The sequence below is a fragment of the Miscanthus floridulus genome, chromosome 1 (genome assembly GCF_019320115.1).
Source record: "Miscanthus floridulus cultivar M001 chromosome 1, ASM1932011v1, whole genome shotgun sequence".
NCBI classification, from domain to species: Eukaryota; Viridiplantae; Streptophyta; class Magnoliopsida; order Poales; family Poaceae; genus Miscanthus; species Miscanthus floridulus.
This window is the reverse complement of record NC_089580.1, coordinates 42,320,607-42,338,234: the sequence shown is the minus strand read 5'-3', so window position 1 is coordinate 42,338,234 and position 17,628 is coordinate 42,320,607. Positions and strand designations below refer to the sequence as shown.

General features: G+C 46.1%; 3 protein-coding genes across 5 annotated transcripts; 2 read left to right on the top strand and 1 right to left on the bottom strand.

Moving 5' to 3' along the window:
- Positions 1 to 2,518: 2,518 nt before the first annotated feature.
- On the top strand, positions 2,519 to 4,331 carry LOC136499475 (protein GRAVITROPIC IN THE LIGHT 1-like). The gene has a single exon (XM_066495129.1). The coding sequence runs from the start codon at positions 2,645 to 2,647 to the stop codon at positions 4,082 to 4,084; it is 1,440 nt and encodes a 479-aa protein (XP_066351226.1). The 5' UTR covers positions 2,519 to 2,644; the 3' UTR covers positions 4,085 to 4,331.
- A 1,006-nt stretch (positions 4,332 to 5,337) lies between these two features.
- Positions 5,338 to 11,391, bottom strand: LOC136499565 (uncharacterized). 2 transcript variants are annotated; one of them, XM_066495230.1, is made up of 5 exons: positions 10,979 to 11,391; positions 10,174 to 10,352; positions 9,363 to 9,684; positions 9,154 to 9,256; positions 5,338 to 5,459 (listed from the first exon to the last, which is right to left on the bottom strand). In XM_066495230.1, exons 1-4 carry the CDS (start codon positions 11,378 to 11,380, stop codon positions 9,155 to 9,157), a joined length of 1,005 nt encoding a protein of 334 aa, XP_066351327.1. In that variant the 5' UTR covers positions 11,381 to 11,391; the 3' UTR covers positions 5,338 to 5,459; position 9,154. The 2 variants fall into 2 exon arrangements, with proteins under 2 accessions (XP_066351327.1, XP_066351287.1); XM_066495190.1 differs by having other exon boundaries at positions 5,355 to 5,487.
- A 250-nt stretch (positions 11,392 to 11,641) lies between these two features.
- On the top strand, positions 11,642 to 13,792 carry LOC136499714 (mitochondrial import inner membrane translocase subunit TIM10-like). Of its 2 annotated transcripts, none has more exons than XM_066495288.1 (6): positions 11,642 to 11,780; positions 11,872 to 11,926; positions 12,021 to 12,073; positions 12,559 to 12,597; positions 12,847 to 12,916; positions 13,416 to 13,792. In XM_066495288.1, the coding sequence occupies exons 2-6, from the start codon at positions 11,885 to 11,887 to the stop codon at positions 13,461 to 13,463; spliced, it is 252 nt and encodes an 83-aa protein (XP_066351385.1). In that variant the 5' UTR covers positions 11,642 to 11,780; positions 11,872 to 11,884; the 3' UTR covers positions 13,464 to 13,792. The 2 variants fall into 2 exon arrangements, with proteins under 2 accessions (XP_066351385.1, XP_066351422.1); XM_066495325.1 differs by having other exon boundaries at positions 11,653 to 11,786.
- The last annotated feature ends 3,836 nt before the right edge of the window (positions 13,793 to 17,628 follow it).

Below are 17,628 nucleotides of genomic sequence, written 5' to 3'. Positions count from 1 at the left end.
TACAGTTATAGCACCGTGTCACGTTTTTTATCTTAAGTTTAATTAATTATAGATAAAAATATATTAATATTTATGATATTAAATAAATATCATTAGATTAATTATGAAATGTATTTCCATAATAAATTGGTTTGAGGCCATAAATATAAATATTATTCATTAGAAACTTGGTCAAACGTGAACTACTTTTTCTGGCACGTAATCCATAGTTGCATGTTTTCATGGGTGGAGGGAGTACCAAGCAAATTTCAGGTCCTCGAACTTGCTCGTAGTTCCGAGTTTTATTGAGGTTCCCATTAATTCAAATTACATGTTTCTCTTTCTAAACTTGTTTCAGGTTCTCATCTCGACCCGTTACATGTAAATTGCACACTTAAATACCTAAAGTTGTATTATTATACCATTATGGTTGACCATCCCCACACCACCATCCTCGCCTCTGCCACACTGTAAAACGCCTACTTTACATGTGTAGCTACAAGCGCTATAACATGCTCGCCCTACTACCTTACGCTTTCCCTGTGTGTGCATCGTTGTGTGATACTGCACTCACGTTGCCACCCTAGGCTATCGTCCTGTTCTTCAGCAGTACTTTTCAACGAACGAACAGTGTTTCCTCTCGCAACAAATCAGCATAAGTAGCGGCATAAGCCATATTTTAGTGAAACGAACAGTGCCGCCATGCCGTAAGTTACACTCACCCACTCCGCTGCAACGACGGCCTTGCCATTGCCAAGGTTGTGATAGTGGGAAACTGAGTGCAAGAAAATATAGAGAATGAGCATGAACTCCCACTCAATGGGGAGGAGTGCGGTGGTGGCGATGAGGCGGCTGTCAACGCCACGATGAGTTGGAGCAAGAGCGATCAAGTGGAATTGAGGAGGGCCACGGCGGCGGTGAGGCTCGGTTAGGACGTGTGGTAGAGCAAACATGACAAGAGCAGCCAAGCGACATGGTCCTAGGAAGCTAGGTCTGCACGTCTATCGAGAGATCCCACCGCACGCCTCGTCCCCTGTGCAAATACACCACTATGGGTGAAAGAACACAATGTGGCCGCACGAGTGGGGTGGGCACATGTAACGTAGTACGGAGAAGTGACGGCCCAGGATGCTACAATATATACGTCTTTAGGGAATTGAGCGTGTATTTTGAAAGTACCGGACCTAGATAAGAACTTATGACAAATTTAAGAAGCTAAATGCACAATTTAAAAGTACGAAGACGTGGATAAAAACTCGAAATAAGTTTAGAGAGCTGAATATGCAATTTAGAAGTACCAAATCTAAACGAGAACTTGGAACAAAGTTCGAGGCCGCTACTCTAGTCTTCGATTAACCCCCAACTCTCCACGAGATCGCGGTGACCGCGAGCATAGGAGATCCGATGACCCTGAACTTCTGAATCGTGATCAGATGGCAGATTTACCTGCCGTTGTCCGACCAGTAAATTTTGCAACGATTTCATGAACAATTGTATTGTAGGCGGGTGAAAGTAGGCACTTGATAATGGCGATCAGAGAGCCAAGCGATTGCAACGCACGGTCGCCGTCTGCGAAGGATGGAGGACCCCAAATAGTAGAGCATCTGACACGAGACCACGTGCGTAACCGTAGATGCGGGCTAGCATAATGCTAAAGAATCCGTCGCCAAAAAAAAAAAAGCTAAAGAATCTGGAAGTCAGAGCTACGTACAATGCTACAGCACGTCCTTGCTAGAAGTAATTGCACATCGCTCCTGGTTGTGACAAAACTTGAGCTGGCTCGCACCATGATACAAGTAGAGATTGTACGTCGGTAAATTACTGTACGTTTTATTTTATTCCAAAGGTCGTGAAACGTGAAAACACGACAATTAGTTAGGATCCGGGTTTTTTAGCAGCTTTAGCTTTGACTTCTCCATAACTTATGATAAAAGGCCCTGTTAAATTAGGCCCTGTTTGGTTCCGACCTCCTAAAACTTTAGTTCCTAAAAGTTTTAGACAGCCTTCTAAAACTTCCTAAAAGAGTATTTGGTTGCATCTCCTAAAACTGACTAAAAGCAGTAAATGTTGTTGAACAAAGACACTTTTACCCTTCTTTAGGAGAGAGAGGGGGGGAGGGGGCAATAAATGAGGGGTAGTGGGGGTCCAGGAAGGACTTTAGGAGGTTTTAGGAGGGGGTGGAGCTCCTAAAGAAAAACCAGCCTCCTAAAACTTTTAGGAGGTTTTAGGAGGGGGTGTTTGGTTCTTTAGACAGATTTTATCCAGATTTTAGCTCCTAAAACATTTAGGAGGGGGAACCAAACAGGGCCTTAATCTACGGGAATAGACTTCATAAACGAAATACCATATAAGCCCTTTTTCATTGCGCATGTGAAGCGGGTTCTGCCTTCTCCTACTATCAAACAGAGCCTAAAAGAAAGATCTCTGGTTAAACTAGCACTGTAGTACGTTTTATGAGGATTAGCAAGCATTTTTAATTCGGACGAGAATTGATGGTGCATGTTATAGCTCAGTGCCTTTTGTCTTGTTCTACCCGACACTGAGTTCCACAGGGCATCTTTTCCGCCCCGCTCCCACTCCCACGCCGATCACACGCCCCCACTCCAAAGCAAGCAGCTTGGCCGGCCGCAGCCCGCAGGGGAAGGCTCGGTCGCAGCGCCGAGGAATGGCGACCAAGCCGGTCACCGTCGGCGACCTCATCCACCGCGTCGCCTCCTCCTGCCTCTCCAACCGCCTGCCCTGCAACTACACCCTCCGCGACTCCGTCGACAGCGACCTGGACGACGACGACGACGACCCCTTCGCCGACGCCGTCTCCAGCAGCGAGAAATGCCGGCGGTCCCCGTCCGCTGCGGAGGCGGAGGAAATCGAGGAAGAGGAGGGGGAGGAGGAGGAGGAGAAGCTCAAGATCTGGGAGGAGGGGGAGCAGGAGAAGGAGAGGCTGGCCGCCGCGGCCAAGGGCGCCGAGCGCGCCCGCGACGCGGACGCGCTGATGGCGGAGGTGTTCGACGCCGTCTCCGGGGTGCGCCGCGCCTACGCCGCGCTCCAGGGCGCGCACTGCCCCTGGGACCCCGACAAGATGCGCGCCGCGGACGCGGCCGTTGTCGCCAAGCTCCGCCACCTCGCGCGCCTCCGCGACCGCTTCCGCCGCTCCGCCGCCGCGGGCCACATCCCACGCCCGAACCCTTCCGCGCCGCCCCTCCGCGAGGCCGTGGCGCCGTACGAGGCGGCGCTCGACGACCTCCAGCGCCAGCTCCAATCCAAGCAGGCCGAGGTGGACGGGCTCAAGGAGAAGCTCGCGGCGGCCACCAGCCGCCGTAACGGGCGCCACCACCACCACCCGCTCTCCAAGCAGAACGGCCCCGGCGGCGCGCCGACGGCAGAGCTGTTCACCTCCTGTGCCGAGCAGGCCCGCGCGGCGACGCTGACGTTCGCGGGGCACCTCGCGCACCTGATGCGCGCCGCGGGGCTGGAGCTCGCGGCGGCCACTCGATCGCTCACCAAGATCCCGGTATCCTCCCCGCAGCTGGCCAAGCACGCGCTGGAGGCGCACGTCACGCGCGCCCTCCTCGGCGGCTTCGAGCACGAGTCCTTCTACCTGGACGGCTCCCTCTCGTCGCTGCTGGACCCCGCCGCGTTCCGGCGGGAGCGGTACGTGCAGTTCCGCGACATGCGCGGGATGGAGCCCGCGGAGCTGCTGGGCGTGCTCCCGACCTGCGCATTCGGCCGCTACGCCGCCGCCAAGTTCACGGCGCTCCTGCCGCCCCGCGTGGAGGAGGCCGTCCTGGGCGACGGCGAGCACCGGAGGGTGGTCAACGCCGGCGCGCACCCGCGGACGCCCTTCTACGGGGAGTTCCTGCGCGCGGCCAAGGCCATGTGGTTGCTGCACCTGTTGGCCTTCGCGCTGGAGCCGCCGCCCAGCCACTTCGAGGCCGGCCGCGGCGCGGAGTTCCACCAGGAGTACATGGAGAGCGTGACCGGGGCGCCCCCGCACGCCGGCGCCGGCATGGTCGTCGGGTTCGCGGTCGCGCCCGGGTTCCGGCTGGGGAACGGCGCCGTCGTGCGCGCCCGGGTCTACCTGGTACCGCGTGGTGGCCGACCGTGACAGACCGATGCATGGCGCGGCGCCACGGTCCACGGATCACCCTCCTCCGACAGAGTTGTTGGTGGGTGCCAATGCGCCCTGCTGGAGCTGGAGCTGGACCTCGAGTAGCTGCTGCATCTCACCATCTCATTGGTGAAGAACAGTCGTAGTGGTAGAAGCGCTGTACTGGTGACTCCGTAGATTTGTTTTTTACTTCTGTTGGTTAATCGAGATTGCCGTTCTCTCTCAAATAAAGTAATTGCCCACGTTTAAGAGGACTTTGAATTGAATTCTCGTATCATCATCGTTTGGTAATCATCACCTGTTCATGATTTGATCATAGTAAGATGCAGCCATGGAGATTTGGCTTTGTAGTGAGGGGCAGCTGCAGACTTGCAGTGGCACTCCAGTGCAGAGCGCGTTCCAGCCTCCAGGACCACATCTCTGCCCTCATAAAAGGGCATTCTCATGGTGACTGATTCTTCAAAAAAAAAAAAAAAGTCATGGTGACTGTGCTTGCTGCTCTGGCGCTCGCTGCTAGAGTACAAATGTACAATTCTCCCCTTGCAGTTGCAGGAGCAGGGGATAGGGGACGTTTTCAGGATGTTGACATGGCAAGCACGTAATCTGTCTGAAAATTATTGCAATTATGGCCATGATAGAGCAGTTCGGGTGAAGGGAATGCATATTTTGTCTGAACATTACTACTACTGGATCTTGTTTGAGGGCAGATCTGTGGAAGCTGCCCGGAAAGCGAAAAGCAAAAGGAGGAAGATTGTCTTGTTCCTAATCGAAAGCTTTTGGCTGGCACAAATAATTAAGCTGGGTATCTTTCCACAAAGCCATCTCTGTCTCGTCTGCCATAGTTCAGGAACCGAAGCAAGCCAACGATTCAACGAAGCCCCGGGTCGCTGCATGCACAGTGCATAATTGAAAAGTGGCTGGTGATCCAATCCAAGTACTCAAGGAAAAACAATCTCAGACAAATTCGAATTTCTATTTCGATTTTAACTTATTTATAAATGAATACAGGAAGATAAAGTATGAAATGAATGGCCTAAGGGACTGACAAAATTGAAATATTTCTTTCTGCATTCGAGCAAAATGTGAACAGCCTAGTGGAAGTCAGTCAGATATCTCAACTTCAGCATCCTCATTGTTTATAAATTGCATTTCAGTAACCCCTGACAAATAGAAAATAAGAACAGTGGAAATCAATTTCAATGGAATAAGGTTATAGAACACATGCTAGTGAACTCAGAACTTACTAGTTAATTTTGACGGCAGCTCATGTGCAGATGTGCTAACTGTTTCTCTTGCTGATAACTGGGTCTTCAACGGTCCACTGTCCACCCACTGAAGTTCCTGCTTCATTCACTCAGGCCCAGCTGGAGATCTGGAGTTGTCGATAAAAGTTATCGGTACTGTGATACATAAACACAAGATGCCTGTTCAGTTATTAAGCATAAAGAGAGACACTGTAGCAGAAAGCCACAAATTCGAAAATTTCCTCTGCTGCATCTAAAGTATGGAGGAGCTCAGATAATCTCCTAAACAGAAACAATTTGATATGTGATGGAATCCTGAATTTTGTCAAACAACGGAAAAATTACTTATATCATAATGGCGGAGCACAAATCAGAGAGTGCAATAATAGTGACAGCATGTTCTACTATACAATCTTTGGCTAACAACAACAATAACAAAACCTTTAAGTCCCGAACAAGTTGGGGTAAGCTAGAGTTGAAACCCATCAGAAACAATCAAGGTTCAGGCACGTGAATAGTTGTCTTCCAAGCACTCCTATCTAAAGCTAAGTCTTTGGGTATATTCCATCCTTTCAAGTCTCCTTTTATTGCCTCTACCCAAGTCAACTTCGGTCTTCCTTTGCCTCTCTTCACGTTACTATCCTGGCTTAGGATTCCACTACGCACCGGTGCCTCTGGAGGTCTCCGTTGCACATGTCCAAACCATCTCAACCGGTGTTGGACAAGCTTTTCTTCAATTGGCGCTACCCCTAATCTATCACGTATATCATCGTTCCGAACTCGATCCCTTCTTGTATGACCGCAAATCCAACGCAACATACGCATTTTCGCGACACTTAACTGGTGAACATGTCGTCTTTTCGTAGGCCAACATTCTGCACCATACAACATAGCAGGTCTAATCGCCGTCCTATAAAACTTGCCTTTTAGCTTCTGTGGTACCCTTTTGTCACATAGGACACCAGACGCTTGCCGCCACTTCATCCACCCTGATTTGATTCTATGGCTAACATCTTCATCAATATCCCCGTCCCTCTGTAGCATTAATCCTAAATATCGAAAGGTATCCTTCCTAGGCAATACTTGACCTTCCAAACTAACATCTTTCTCCTCTCAACTAGTAGTGCCGACGTCACATCTCATATACTCAGTTTTAGTTCTACTGAGTCTAAAACCTTTGGACTCCAAAGTCTCCCGCCATAACTCCAGTTTCTGATTCACTCCTGTCCGGCTTTCATCAACTAGCACTACATCGTCCGCGAAAAGCATACACCAAGAGATGTCCCCTTGTATGTCCCTTGTGACCTCATCCATCACTAAAGCAAACAAATAAGGGCTTAAAGCTGACCCTTGATGTAGTCATATCCTAATCGGGAAGTCATCCGTGTCTCTATCACTTGTTCGAACTCTAGTCACAACATTGTTGTACATGTTCTTAATGAGCCCGACGTACTTCGTTGGGACTTTATGTTTGTCCAAAGCCCACCACATAACATTCATTGGTATTTTATCATAAGCCTTCTCCAAGTCAATAAAAACCATGTGTAGGTCCTTCTTCTTCTCCCTATACCGCTCCATAACTTGTCTTATTAAGAAAATAGCTTCTATGGTTGACCTTCCGGGCATGAAACCAAATTGGTTCATAGAGACCCGCGTTATTGCTCTCAAGCGATGCTCGATAACTCTCTCCCATAGCTTCATAGTATGGCTCATCAACTTAATTCTCCGGTAATTCGTATAACTTTGAATATCCCTTTTATTTTTGTAGATCGGTACCAATATACTTCTCCTCCACTCATCAGGCATCTTATTCGATCGAAAAATATGGTTGAACAGCTTGGTTAGCCATACTATAGCTATGTCCCCGAGGCATCTCTACACCTCGATTGGGATACCATCCGGTCCCATCGCCTTACCTCCTTTCATCCTTTTCAACGCCTCTCTGACCTCAGATTCTTGGATTCTCCGCACAAAGCGCCTATTGGTGTCATCAAAAGAGTCATCCAACTGAAAGGTTGTGTCCATATTCTCACCATTGAACAATTTGTCAAAATACTCTTGCCATCGATGTCGGATCTCATCCTCCTTCACCAAGAGATGCTCCCTTTCATCCTTAATGCACTTAACTTGGTTGAAGTCTCGTGTCTTTCTCTCACGAACCCTAGCCATCATATAAATGTCCTTCTCTCCTTCCTTCGTACTCAAATGTTGGTAAAGATCCTCGTACGCTCTACCCTTTGCCACACTTACAGCTCGCTTTGCAGTCTTCTTTGCCACCTTGTACTTCTCTATGTTGTCCACACTCCTGTCATGGTACAAGCGTCTATAGCATTCTTTCTTCTCCTTAATAGCCCTTTGGACTTCGTCGTTCCACCACCAAGTATCTTTAGCCTCGCGTCCACTTTCTTTGGTTACTCCACACACCTCTGAGGCCACCTTTCGAATGTTGGTTGCCATCTTATCTCACATGTTGTTTATGTCGTCTTCTTCCTTCCAAGAGCCCTCTTTGATAACTCTTTCCCTGAATACCTCTGACGTCTCGCCTTTCAGTTTTCACCACTTTGTTCTTTCAATCTTAGCTTGTTTATCCCTACGGACACGCACCTGAAAACAAAAATCTGCCACCAAAAGCTTATGTTGAGAAACAACACACTCCCCTGGTATCACCTTGCAATCCAAGCATGCTCGTTTGTCCTTTCTTCTTGTGAGTACAAAGTCAATCTGGCTACAGTGTTGTTCGCTACTGGAGGTCACTAGATGAGATTCTCTCTTTCTAAAGAAAGTGTTGGCTATCATCAGGTCAAAAACTACCACGAAGTCCAGAACTTCCTCCCCCTCCTGATTCCTACTACCATACCCAAAACCTCCATGAACTACCTCGAAACCTGCGCTTGTAGTACCTATATGCCCATTAAGATCTCCTCCTATAAAAAGTTTCTCACTACTAGGTATAGCTCTAACCAGACCATCTAAGTCTTCCCAGAACTGTCTCTTAGCACTCTCGTCGAGGCCTACTTGGGGGGCATACGCACTAATTACGTTCAAGACCATATCACCAACGACAAGCTTGACTAAGATAATCTTATCTCCTTGCCTTCTCACTCCCACCACACCATTCTTGAGGCTCTTATCAATCAAAACTCATACTCCATTTCTATTCGCGACTGTCCCTGTGTACCAAAGCTTGAAACCTGTATTGTCCACCTCCTTCGCCTTCTGACCCTTTCATTTAGTCTCTTAAACGTATAATATATTTACACGCCTCCTAGTCGCGGTATCAACTAATTCTCTTAACTTACCTGTAAGTGACCCTACATTCCAACTACCTAAACGGATTCTAATTGGTTCGACTAGCTTCCTTACCCTTCGCACCCGTCGACTCAGATGCGAAGACCCTTGCTCATTTTTCACTACACCCGGGCGCCGATGTAGCGCGCCACTAAGGAAGCGACGACCCGATCCTTGGTCACTTGACACCATGCCCAGATCACGACACGGCGCGTCACGGGGGTGACGACCCGGCCCTTGCCCATTTAACACCATACCCGGGTTCCGATATGGCGCGTCGCTAAGAGGGTTACGCCCCAACGATTTTCTTTCGGGTTTATCTCCATTAAAGTGGCTAAGTTTTTACATTGGCTCGCCACGCCTAACACAACCCTCCTCCTTTACCAGGGCTTGGGACCTGCTATGCTGGGACACCAAAGGCGCCCCACCATAGGTGAAAAAAAACATGCTCTAGATCTATCGTTTCTTTTGTTAGCCTACTACCATAGCATGCTTGCCAAAGTCAAACTCGAGGATTTAGAGGCGTTTTCAGACCTCATAGTTTACTATCATTGGCATCCACTTCAATTGCCTCAATTTGATCAAAATCAAGATCCACAAAGCTCTCTTTCCCAAAAAGTATCAACTGGACAGTGGCCTGTGAGAGGTAACACTTCTTAGAAAACCAAACAATACCAGAAGAAAAGGTATTGCAAAATAATCGTACAACTAGTTCACTAAGATAAATTTGTAATCAGCCCAACCTTCTTGTTTTTGCGATTCACTTCCAGGATGGAACCAGTGAAGTCTTCAAAAGGCCCAGAGAGAACATGAACAGTTGCACCAGGCGAAAAAGCACTGTGTCTAGTGCCACCATTTGAGGATGATTTCTTAAACTGCTTCTTGATCTTATTCATTAACATAAGTTCAGATTCTTCAACAGGTTTACTGAAAGGTTCAACATTTCCCATATTCTCCATTTCCTCAAATTCTCTGTCAACTCTCTCTTGTTCCTCCTTCTCTTCTCTAATAATTGATTCAACTTCATCAATTGGAATAGGTTTTGGCTTTTTAATCTGCCTCTTGCTTCATAGTAAGACAGGTAAAAGAAGTGCAAATCAGAAAAACTGAATAACTGATCACTGATCAGTGATCACAGAAGAGGTATGATCTGCTATAGACCTACAGTATTAATGTACTAGCAATATATAAATGTCGTGATTAGGATACTTCACATGCCTTTGTTACAATTATGTTAGACAAAATACTGTGGTCATCGTTGTTCTGGCCAAAGAATATCCTGGTCATTGGAGAAGTATGTTGAAGGATAGCATATATTTTATTTGGACGTAGTTACATTACACATATCCATAGAAACCGCTATGGTTTCAAGTCTTTCTTCAAAATATTTACAGGATGAGATGCTGTCTAAGGTCAAGTACTACTGGATAATTCAAAAAACGAATATGAAAATAGCCACCTAAAAACAAGAATCATAACAATGCCAATAAAACAACGTGTCAACAAAAGAGGAGCAAAAGTGAAGGAATGGAAAGAACTGAGTGAGGTACTCACATTGAACCAACTGTAGCTCCAATAAAGCCATAACAACCCTCTGTGTCTCTGATGAAGTCATGAAGCTCCTTGTTTAAGGTACAATGCAGAAAGACCAACCCAGGATGCAGAGGCTTGGATTTAACACTGATTGCACCACTTTTCAATCTCCTCTTTACTTGGATGGATGGATTGTAAATCTGCAGGTAACTTTTGTGAGAAATAAAATGCTGAAAAGAAAATGGTATGCATGTGAACTAGTGAAGTCATTCAGATGGATTAGTACTAAACCATTTCCTATAAGGCTATGAGGAACGGTAATCAGGAGAACTTCATTGTCAGCATTCAGATTCGTACTAGATCTCTTAATCCAAGTCTTGCTACAATTAAGCATTGACAGTCAGTAATCTTAATGTAGATTTTCTTGTCACAGTGATTATACTGTCCAAGTAAAAGAGTCACAGTTACAAGTTTGTAAGAACATAAGTACAGTTTCACAGTTTATATATATATATATATATATATATATATATATATATATATATATATATATATATATATATATATATATATATATATATATCCTCAATCTCTTTCAACCTAGTAATCTAAGATTCACATGTTAGGTATGAAATTATATAAGCCGCAAGAATACTGCAACGTGATGTTGCTCATAACATAATCTGTATGAATACGACGCTCATAACATAATCTGTATGAATACGATGCGACAGCCTAAAAATTAAATGCTCGTCAGGGCAGTGCTTAATTCGGGCGGCACGGACGCAATCAAGCCAACAAAACTAACGACAGGAGGAAGTGATACCTTGAAGGTGACTTCGGGGTAGCGTCGTGAGATGGCCTTGGTGAGGAGGTCGACGTAGTCGGTGCCGGGCGCCATGGAGACGCGCACGAGCCACCACTGAGGCCCCAGCTCGGCGAGGAGGTCGAGGTTGAGATCCTCCCTCCACGACCGCTTAGGAGGCTTCTTCCTCCGCCGCGCCGGCTCGTGGATCAGCCGGTCCTGCACCTCCTCCTTCCAGTCCGTCGCACGCAGCTCCCGCCGCTCCCGACGCTGCGCTCGCTTTTCCCGCGCCGTCAGCTCGCCCTCTGCATCCGCGGAAGCCGAAGCAGATAGGCACACAGGTGCAGGTATCCGAGACGCCGGCGCCGCCGCGAGGGAGCAGCGGCACGGGAGCGGGAAGAGCGGATAAGCCAAGCTGCTCATGGCTAATGGCCTCTTCGAGTCTTCGGTGAGGAGCGAGCGGTTTGGATTTTGGAGGAAGACGATTAAAACGTTCTGGCATTACTCGTGGACCCCAGTTGTAAGTGAGCACATTTGGGCCTCGAGGCCCATCAGGATTTAGGACGACGCTGGCTTGCGGGCCACAAAATAAGGCGGGGGCTTACAAGTGGGCCCTTCTGTCAGTGAGCTGGCCCGTTCGGGGTGCGGCCCATGTGAGGAGGCGCGCCTGCTCTCGTCTGTGTTTGCTTCCTCCGCCGCCGGCAAGGAAGGCGAGAGCAAAACCCTAGCTAGACTTGGCGAGTGGGGCGAAGGCGCGGCTGCTCATCGTGACATCGAATTTCAGCGCCGCCCGCGAGATCCCCGCCCTTCGTTCTCTTCCCCCGTGAGGGTCTGCTTCCCGTGTTGCTTCTCAGCTCCACTCCTGACGTGTTGTTCTGAGATTCTATTATGTTGGTTCGCTCTGTTCTTTGCAGGAGAGGTGCGGCAATGGCTGGGAAAGGCGGGCCGACCAACTTGGAGAAGGAGCAGGTAGGTTGGCGCACCTTGATCCTCCTTTTTGGGTTTCGGTTTCTGGATTTGCTGCTCTTGCTAAGATTGGTGCTGTGCGCCGTTCACCGTACAGATGTTTGGGATGGCGGAGAAGGAGATGGAGTACAGGGTTGATCTTTTCAATAGGTGAGTGACATGCATCTTGCTTCCTTGAGATCATTAATTCGTAACAAGTAGGCCGTTGGTGGCTACCATTTTGGCTGCAATTGGAGATTGCTAATTCAGCAAAGAGATGGGTGTTAGCACTCAGCATAGATGCTTTACTAATTCATAATGCAATCTTTAGTTTCCTCATTTCCAACTAACTGAAGGAATTGAATATGTTCCAAGAAAAGGTGAATGTGGTGGCTTTTCCTAAATAGTCATGCAAGTCCTGATACAATTAGGCTTGAATCTTCCAAAGACCTCTTATCTGAAATGCTAATCGTTAATGTAATCTTAGGGTTTTCCTGGGCGTCTGAAATGTGTGTGTTGTTTATGTTAATTAACAACTCAACAGTTGGACATGTCTACTCATATTATATCACTCCTCTCAATCCAGGCCTTGAATCATTTAGGTTTCTTTTGATTTATTTATGCTTGTTCTGACAGTGTCTTTATGCTTTATACAGGCTTACACAGACCTGTTTCGACAAGTGCATTGAGAAAAGGTACAGATATGATCAGCTTATTTTTTTTAAAATCTATTATTTATAGTCCTGTTGGCACATCCTTACTTCTATGTAACAAATAACGCTCTATGATGTTATATATGGATAATCACCAAATAATTTAACTAAGCTGCAATAATTACACCTCAAGCTTGGAACTTCTCATGGCGTGTTAATTGATAGCCAAGAAGGATCTATCTGTGAGATTGAACTATGAATTTTTTTTCCTGATTTTTCGTTTTATTTCAGGTATAAAGAAGCTGAGCTCAATATGGGTGAGAACAGTTGCATTGATCGATGCGTTTCAAAGTATTGGCAGGCATGTTTGTTGATTCCCTTTCTCTTTGGCCTTTACGGATTCATTTTTATGCTTATTCCTAGACTATGGAGTATATCATAACTTGACTGTGCACTGATTGAATTTGTCAAAAAAAAGTTGTCCTTGATGGTGTCTTTCCTACTTTAGGTTGGAAAAGAATGATGTATTTCTAGTGTACCTCAGCACCTGCTTATTGTGAACAAATAGTTTGTGATATCCATCCACAGACTGCAGATGCCTGGAGATATGCTCGATCTATGTTTTTTCTTTAGCATGGTGATCTTGATGCAGTAATCTTCACTTTATATATCTAAAGGAACAGTGCCACTTGCAGATTTATAGTTCTGCTTATTCCATAGCACAATAGTTTTCCTGCTGCTCCACCTATGCCCGATTACCCATGTTGATATACTGGCCATAATTCTCCCATTTGATATGTGATGTTTGCTGGTTTGTGTCTCACCATATTAACCCCTATCTTTCGGGTCTTTCTTTTCAGGTGACTAATTTGGTCGGTCAGATGCTTGGGAACCGGCCTCAGATGTGAACTGAGAAGCACTGCTTCCATTTTGTAGCAGAATCCTATTGCTCTGTTTCTTTTTTTTTTTTGGTTGGTTTTAGAATGCCACCACCTGCTACTAAGTACACCAATACAGCGACAGACATGCTAATGCGTGGACTACTTTAAAGAAAAATCACGGTGTCTTACCCTTCCAGTGATGCGCCTTCTCTCTGAATCATGAACAGGGAACATGCCTGTAATAATTTGATACAGCTCTAGAGTAATTCTGTCTCGAAAGCTTGTCCTGTTTCGTAGTTAAATTCTGGATTTGTGTTCCTCCGAGGTAATTAGAGTATAATATTTTTCTTTGCGAATCTCTGTATATCATCCACAGTAAGGTTCTTAGGTTCGTTTTTTTCCTGACTAACATTGAATTATATCAATTATTCTGTAGTATCAATTAGAGTATAATCTAAGTGTATCATACACAGTAACACAGTAAGGTTGTTATGTTCGTTTTTTTCCTGACAACATCAGATTATCGCAAAAAATAATAATAATGTGGTGTCACTTAGTGTATAGTCTATGTGTACATCCACAGGAGGGTTGTTAGGATTGTTATTGCGTATGTCATTATATCAATTATTGTGCACTCCTCATATTCCTAATTACAAGTCATTCTAACTTTTCTAGACACTGGTGCATAGATAAAGTTATGCACTTAGAAAAACTAAAACAATGCCTACTATATTGGGATCAGATGCATAGTTTTTGTGATGTGTAGGGTGTTGTCTAATCCTAAATCATATGTGTATTGTACGCTGCATTAGGGTTCATGTATATTTTTCAAATGGTTTGTAATTGTATCCGTTGTCTACTTGGCTGGCACGGTTCGATGGCGGCTCGGTGCCATAAACTGTGTTTGGGTTATCCGAAAGATCATTGTGCATTTGGCCCTTTCCTACCAGCATTACCTACACCTTTATGTGACTGGCCTACCGGCCTTTGTGAAGCAATCAAGGCATCGGAGTTAGCCGGTCATGCTTACTACACGTGCCAATTGAAGCGTCCCTTGACACTTGATCGCGTTGTCGACCCATGCAACTCCAAAGGTGGTGTCTTCACTCCCTTATTCTGGTTAGGAGGGAAGGGCACGCAAATGGGAGGATTTCGCTGGTCATGGAGCTGTAGTAGAGAGGCTGAAGGTACATTCGTCTCTTGAAAAAAAAACAAAGAAGCTATGGCTGTCGGAGGAGAAGAAGAAAGATATTAGGAAAAGGTACAAAGTCCCGTTGCCACCGATGAAGACTCGCGAGAGGATTGACGCAGACTTTGCTCAAGAGCATGGTCGACCTCTTTCATGGTACTTTGGCGAATCTGATTTGCTAAAGTTTAGGCGAGAAACCAAGGAGAGGTACGATTGGCTCGAGAACGAGGGTGTGAGAGGGAAGGCCTTTTTCTAGAGGAGGGCCAAGGAGGAGGCCGCTAGGGCCGAAGCCGTGCAGGGGACTATGAAGTGTCGCTCATGTGAGGACTCGTTGTTTTATTTTTCTAACGTCTCCATTTTAGCATCATTGTACAAATTCAAATTATGTTTCCTATTTGTAGGGGATGCACCGACTATGGCAGAAAACGATGTTGCGTATCCGAACGATGCTGGTGGACAATAACAATGATGAAGATGAAATGATTTACAATTCCGATGTCGATGATGATGAGCCTTTTTCATCATTGGTGCGACTATTAGATTGTAGTTTCAGTTTGAAGTCCTGTAAATAACTCGTGCTCACGGAAGTACATATTTTGACAGATGCCAATAGGCCGGGTTGGCATTTGCTAGTTGTTGTATGTAAGTAGTATGTGTTGTGTCAGTACTAATGATGTAGCTGCATCTTTTGTCAGATGCCAAGAAGATTGACTTCTGTTGTGGTTTTAAATTTCATGTAAGCACTCTGCCAAAACCTAGTAAAATTCACTTAGGAATGGAACTCAGTGCGAATATTTGGATTGAGCTACAGATTATTCCTCCTGGCCAGAGTCCCACCCGGTCAAATCTTATCGATCCTAGAACTAGATCAATGACTAATGGTCTAATGGAAGCTAATATTTCCCTGTCAAAATAATCATTTTCACGCGCTCGCGCGCACACACATAAACACACACACACACACACACACACACACACACACACACACACACACACACACGACATGCTCATACACACACAAAATCATTTTTACACATGGTACATTGAACGTATATATAAATTAGGTAAGGTTTTAATTTCATGCTTGGCCGAGACTATTGTTTCTAAATTGAAGTCCATCAACTATAAAATCTCAACTTTTTATGTTTTTGTCCCAATGACATAAGCTCCTTTTGAAGATTACCCACATATATGGAGAGAAGCCATGAGTCCACAGCCCTCGTATAGGCATGAGGATAACACCTATGTTATATCACCTTCAAGGTTATCTAAAATTCTAAGGTATCGCTACACATGTTGTACATGTCAACATAAAGTGACATATTCCCTTGTTATCCCTTGATATTCCACTTGTTGTACAATCCATGAGCTCACGACCCTCGTACTAGGCATGAGGATAACACCTATGCTATATCACCTTCAAGGTTATAAAAAATTCTAAGGTATCGCTACACATGTTGTACATGTCAGCATAGAGTGACATATTCCCTTGATATCTCTAGATATTCCACTCTATAAAATTATGGCAATATCATGTATCCACCAAGTAATAATATTTGCATCGTATTTCCTGCTAATATGTCTTTGTCATCTCATATATTTGATGTGTTTTCAAGAGGATTTGACACAACTAACTTACTAAGAATTCTCTTATTCCATTTATTATGAATCATATTTCATTTTCATCGACCTTGATCAGTAATTGTTATTCCCTCAGAGGTGATTGTTCTGTGATAATACTTACATTTTTGTTAATTGTCTAACTAGTGCTTGTGTAAAAAAATCATTTTTACACACAACACACTCAAGCACACATGCACACACAATTGCACAACGCAAGTGCATACACACAAAAACCTAGGGCCCAACAACAAACACAAAACATAACCACACCACCACAACACAAAATGGAGATTTGATATGGCTCTCTCATAGATATAATACTCCTAGAGAGAGCGGCCTTAATTAGTTATATACGTACATATATACAATAGAGCCCAATTCCCTACAAGCCATTATAAAAGATCCAAACTCCACATCAACCACTGAAAAAGTTGTTGTGATCTTTACACCATGGTTTCATGTTTTTTGTTCTTTCTATACCACAACCATTATACCTCCATTGCTTAAAGTAATGTTAGGATGTCAGTTATTTTCACAAATACCTGTTTTGCGCTTGCTTTCCTATCACTTAGCTATTGTTCGTCGAAGCTAGTTTTACCCAGCACTAGAAGCTGCCGCTTGGCGGCACCAGCGCCAGCGACGGTGGGAAGGGCCAGCAGCAGCAACCCAAGGATGGCGGGCACAAGGCTTAGAAGTAGCAGCCTAAGGACATCGGCAGCAAGGCCCAAGGCCAGTAGAAGCAACCCAAGGGTGGAGGAAGCGATGGTGGCGTCGGCGCCGGAGGCGCGAAGGACGCGAAGATGGTGGCGCCGCCGCCACAGCTCCAGTAGTTGATGTAGATGCAGCAGCACATGCAGATGAAGGGGATGAAGTTCCCACTGGAGCTCATGGCCATGGGCAGCGGCAAGATGCCAATGCCGATCCGATGTCGTTACCGGCGGCGGTGCAGGTGCAACCGGCGGCCAAGGACACCAAGACCGTCAAGTTCAACCTCCCTGGGGAGGATGAGTTCAGGGACGACGGCAGTGAGTTCGACGAATTCGACGACGAGGATTTCGAGGATGACGACCTCAACGACGACATGAACGACGACCCCAGAATGATGATGAATCCCATGGGCATGTCGCCGGTCGCTGCCAGTGGTGACAAGAAGGGTGGTGGCAATGACAACGTCGGTGACAAGAAGGGTGGTGGTAGGAACGAGATCCCTTCAGATCGAGGGGAACACCAACAATGATGGCACCGGTAAGAAGGACGACGGGTGCAGGGTCAAAAAGGTTGGTGGGCTACAGTAGCAGACGCAGAATGGCATGCGTGGCGGCGGCGCCCCGGGCGGTGGGAACCAGCCTGGCCAGGGCAAGATGGGCGGTCTCAACGGGC

Bases quoted from the DNA above. Each gene is read 5' to 3' on its own strand.
- LOC136499714 (XM_066495288.1), top strand. From the start codon at position 11,885: ATGGCTGGGAAAGGCGGGCCGACCAACTTGGAGAAGGAGCAG. The intron at 11,927-12,020 runs GTAGGTTGGCGC...TTCACCGTACAG, and splicing joins CCAACTTGGAGAAGGAGCAG to ATGTTTGGGATGGCGGAGAA. The intron at 12,074-12,558 runs GTGAGTGACATG...TGCTTTATACAG, and splicing joins AGGGTTGATCTTTTCAATAG to GCTTACACAGACCTGTTTCG.
- LOC136499565 (XM_066495230.1), bottom strand. From the start codon at position 11,380: ATGAGCAGCTTGGCTTATCCGCTCTTCCCGCTCCCGTGCCGCTGCTCC. The intron at 9,685-10,173 runs GTGAGTACCTCA...CTTACTATGAAG, and splicing joins GGAGCTACAGTTGGTTCAAT to CAAGAGGCAGATTAAAAAGC. The intron at 9,257-9,362 runs GTTGGGCTGATT...TACCTCTCACAG, and splicing joins TGAATCGCAAAAACAAGAAG to GCCACTGTCCAGTTGATACT.
- LOC136499475 (XM_066495129.1), top strand. From the start codon at position 2,645: ATGGCGACCAAGCCGGTCACCGTCGGCGACCTCATCCACCGCGTCGCC.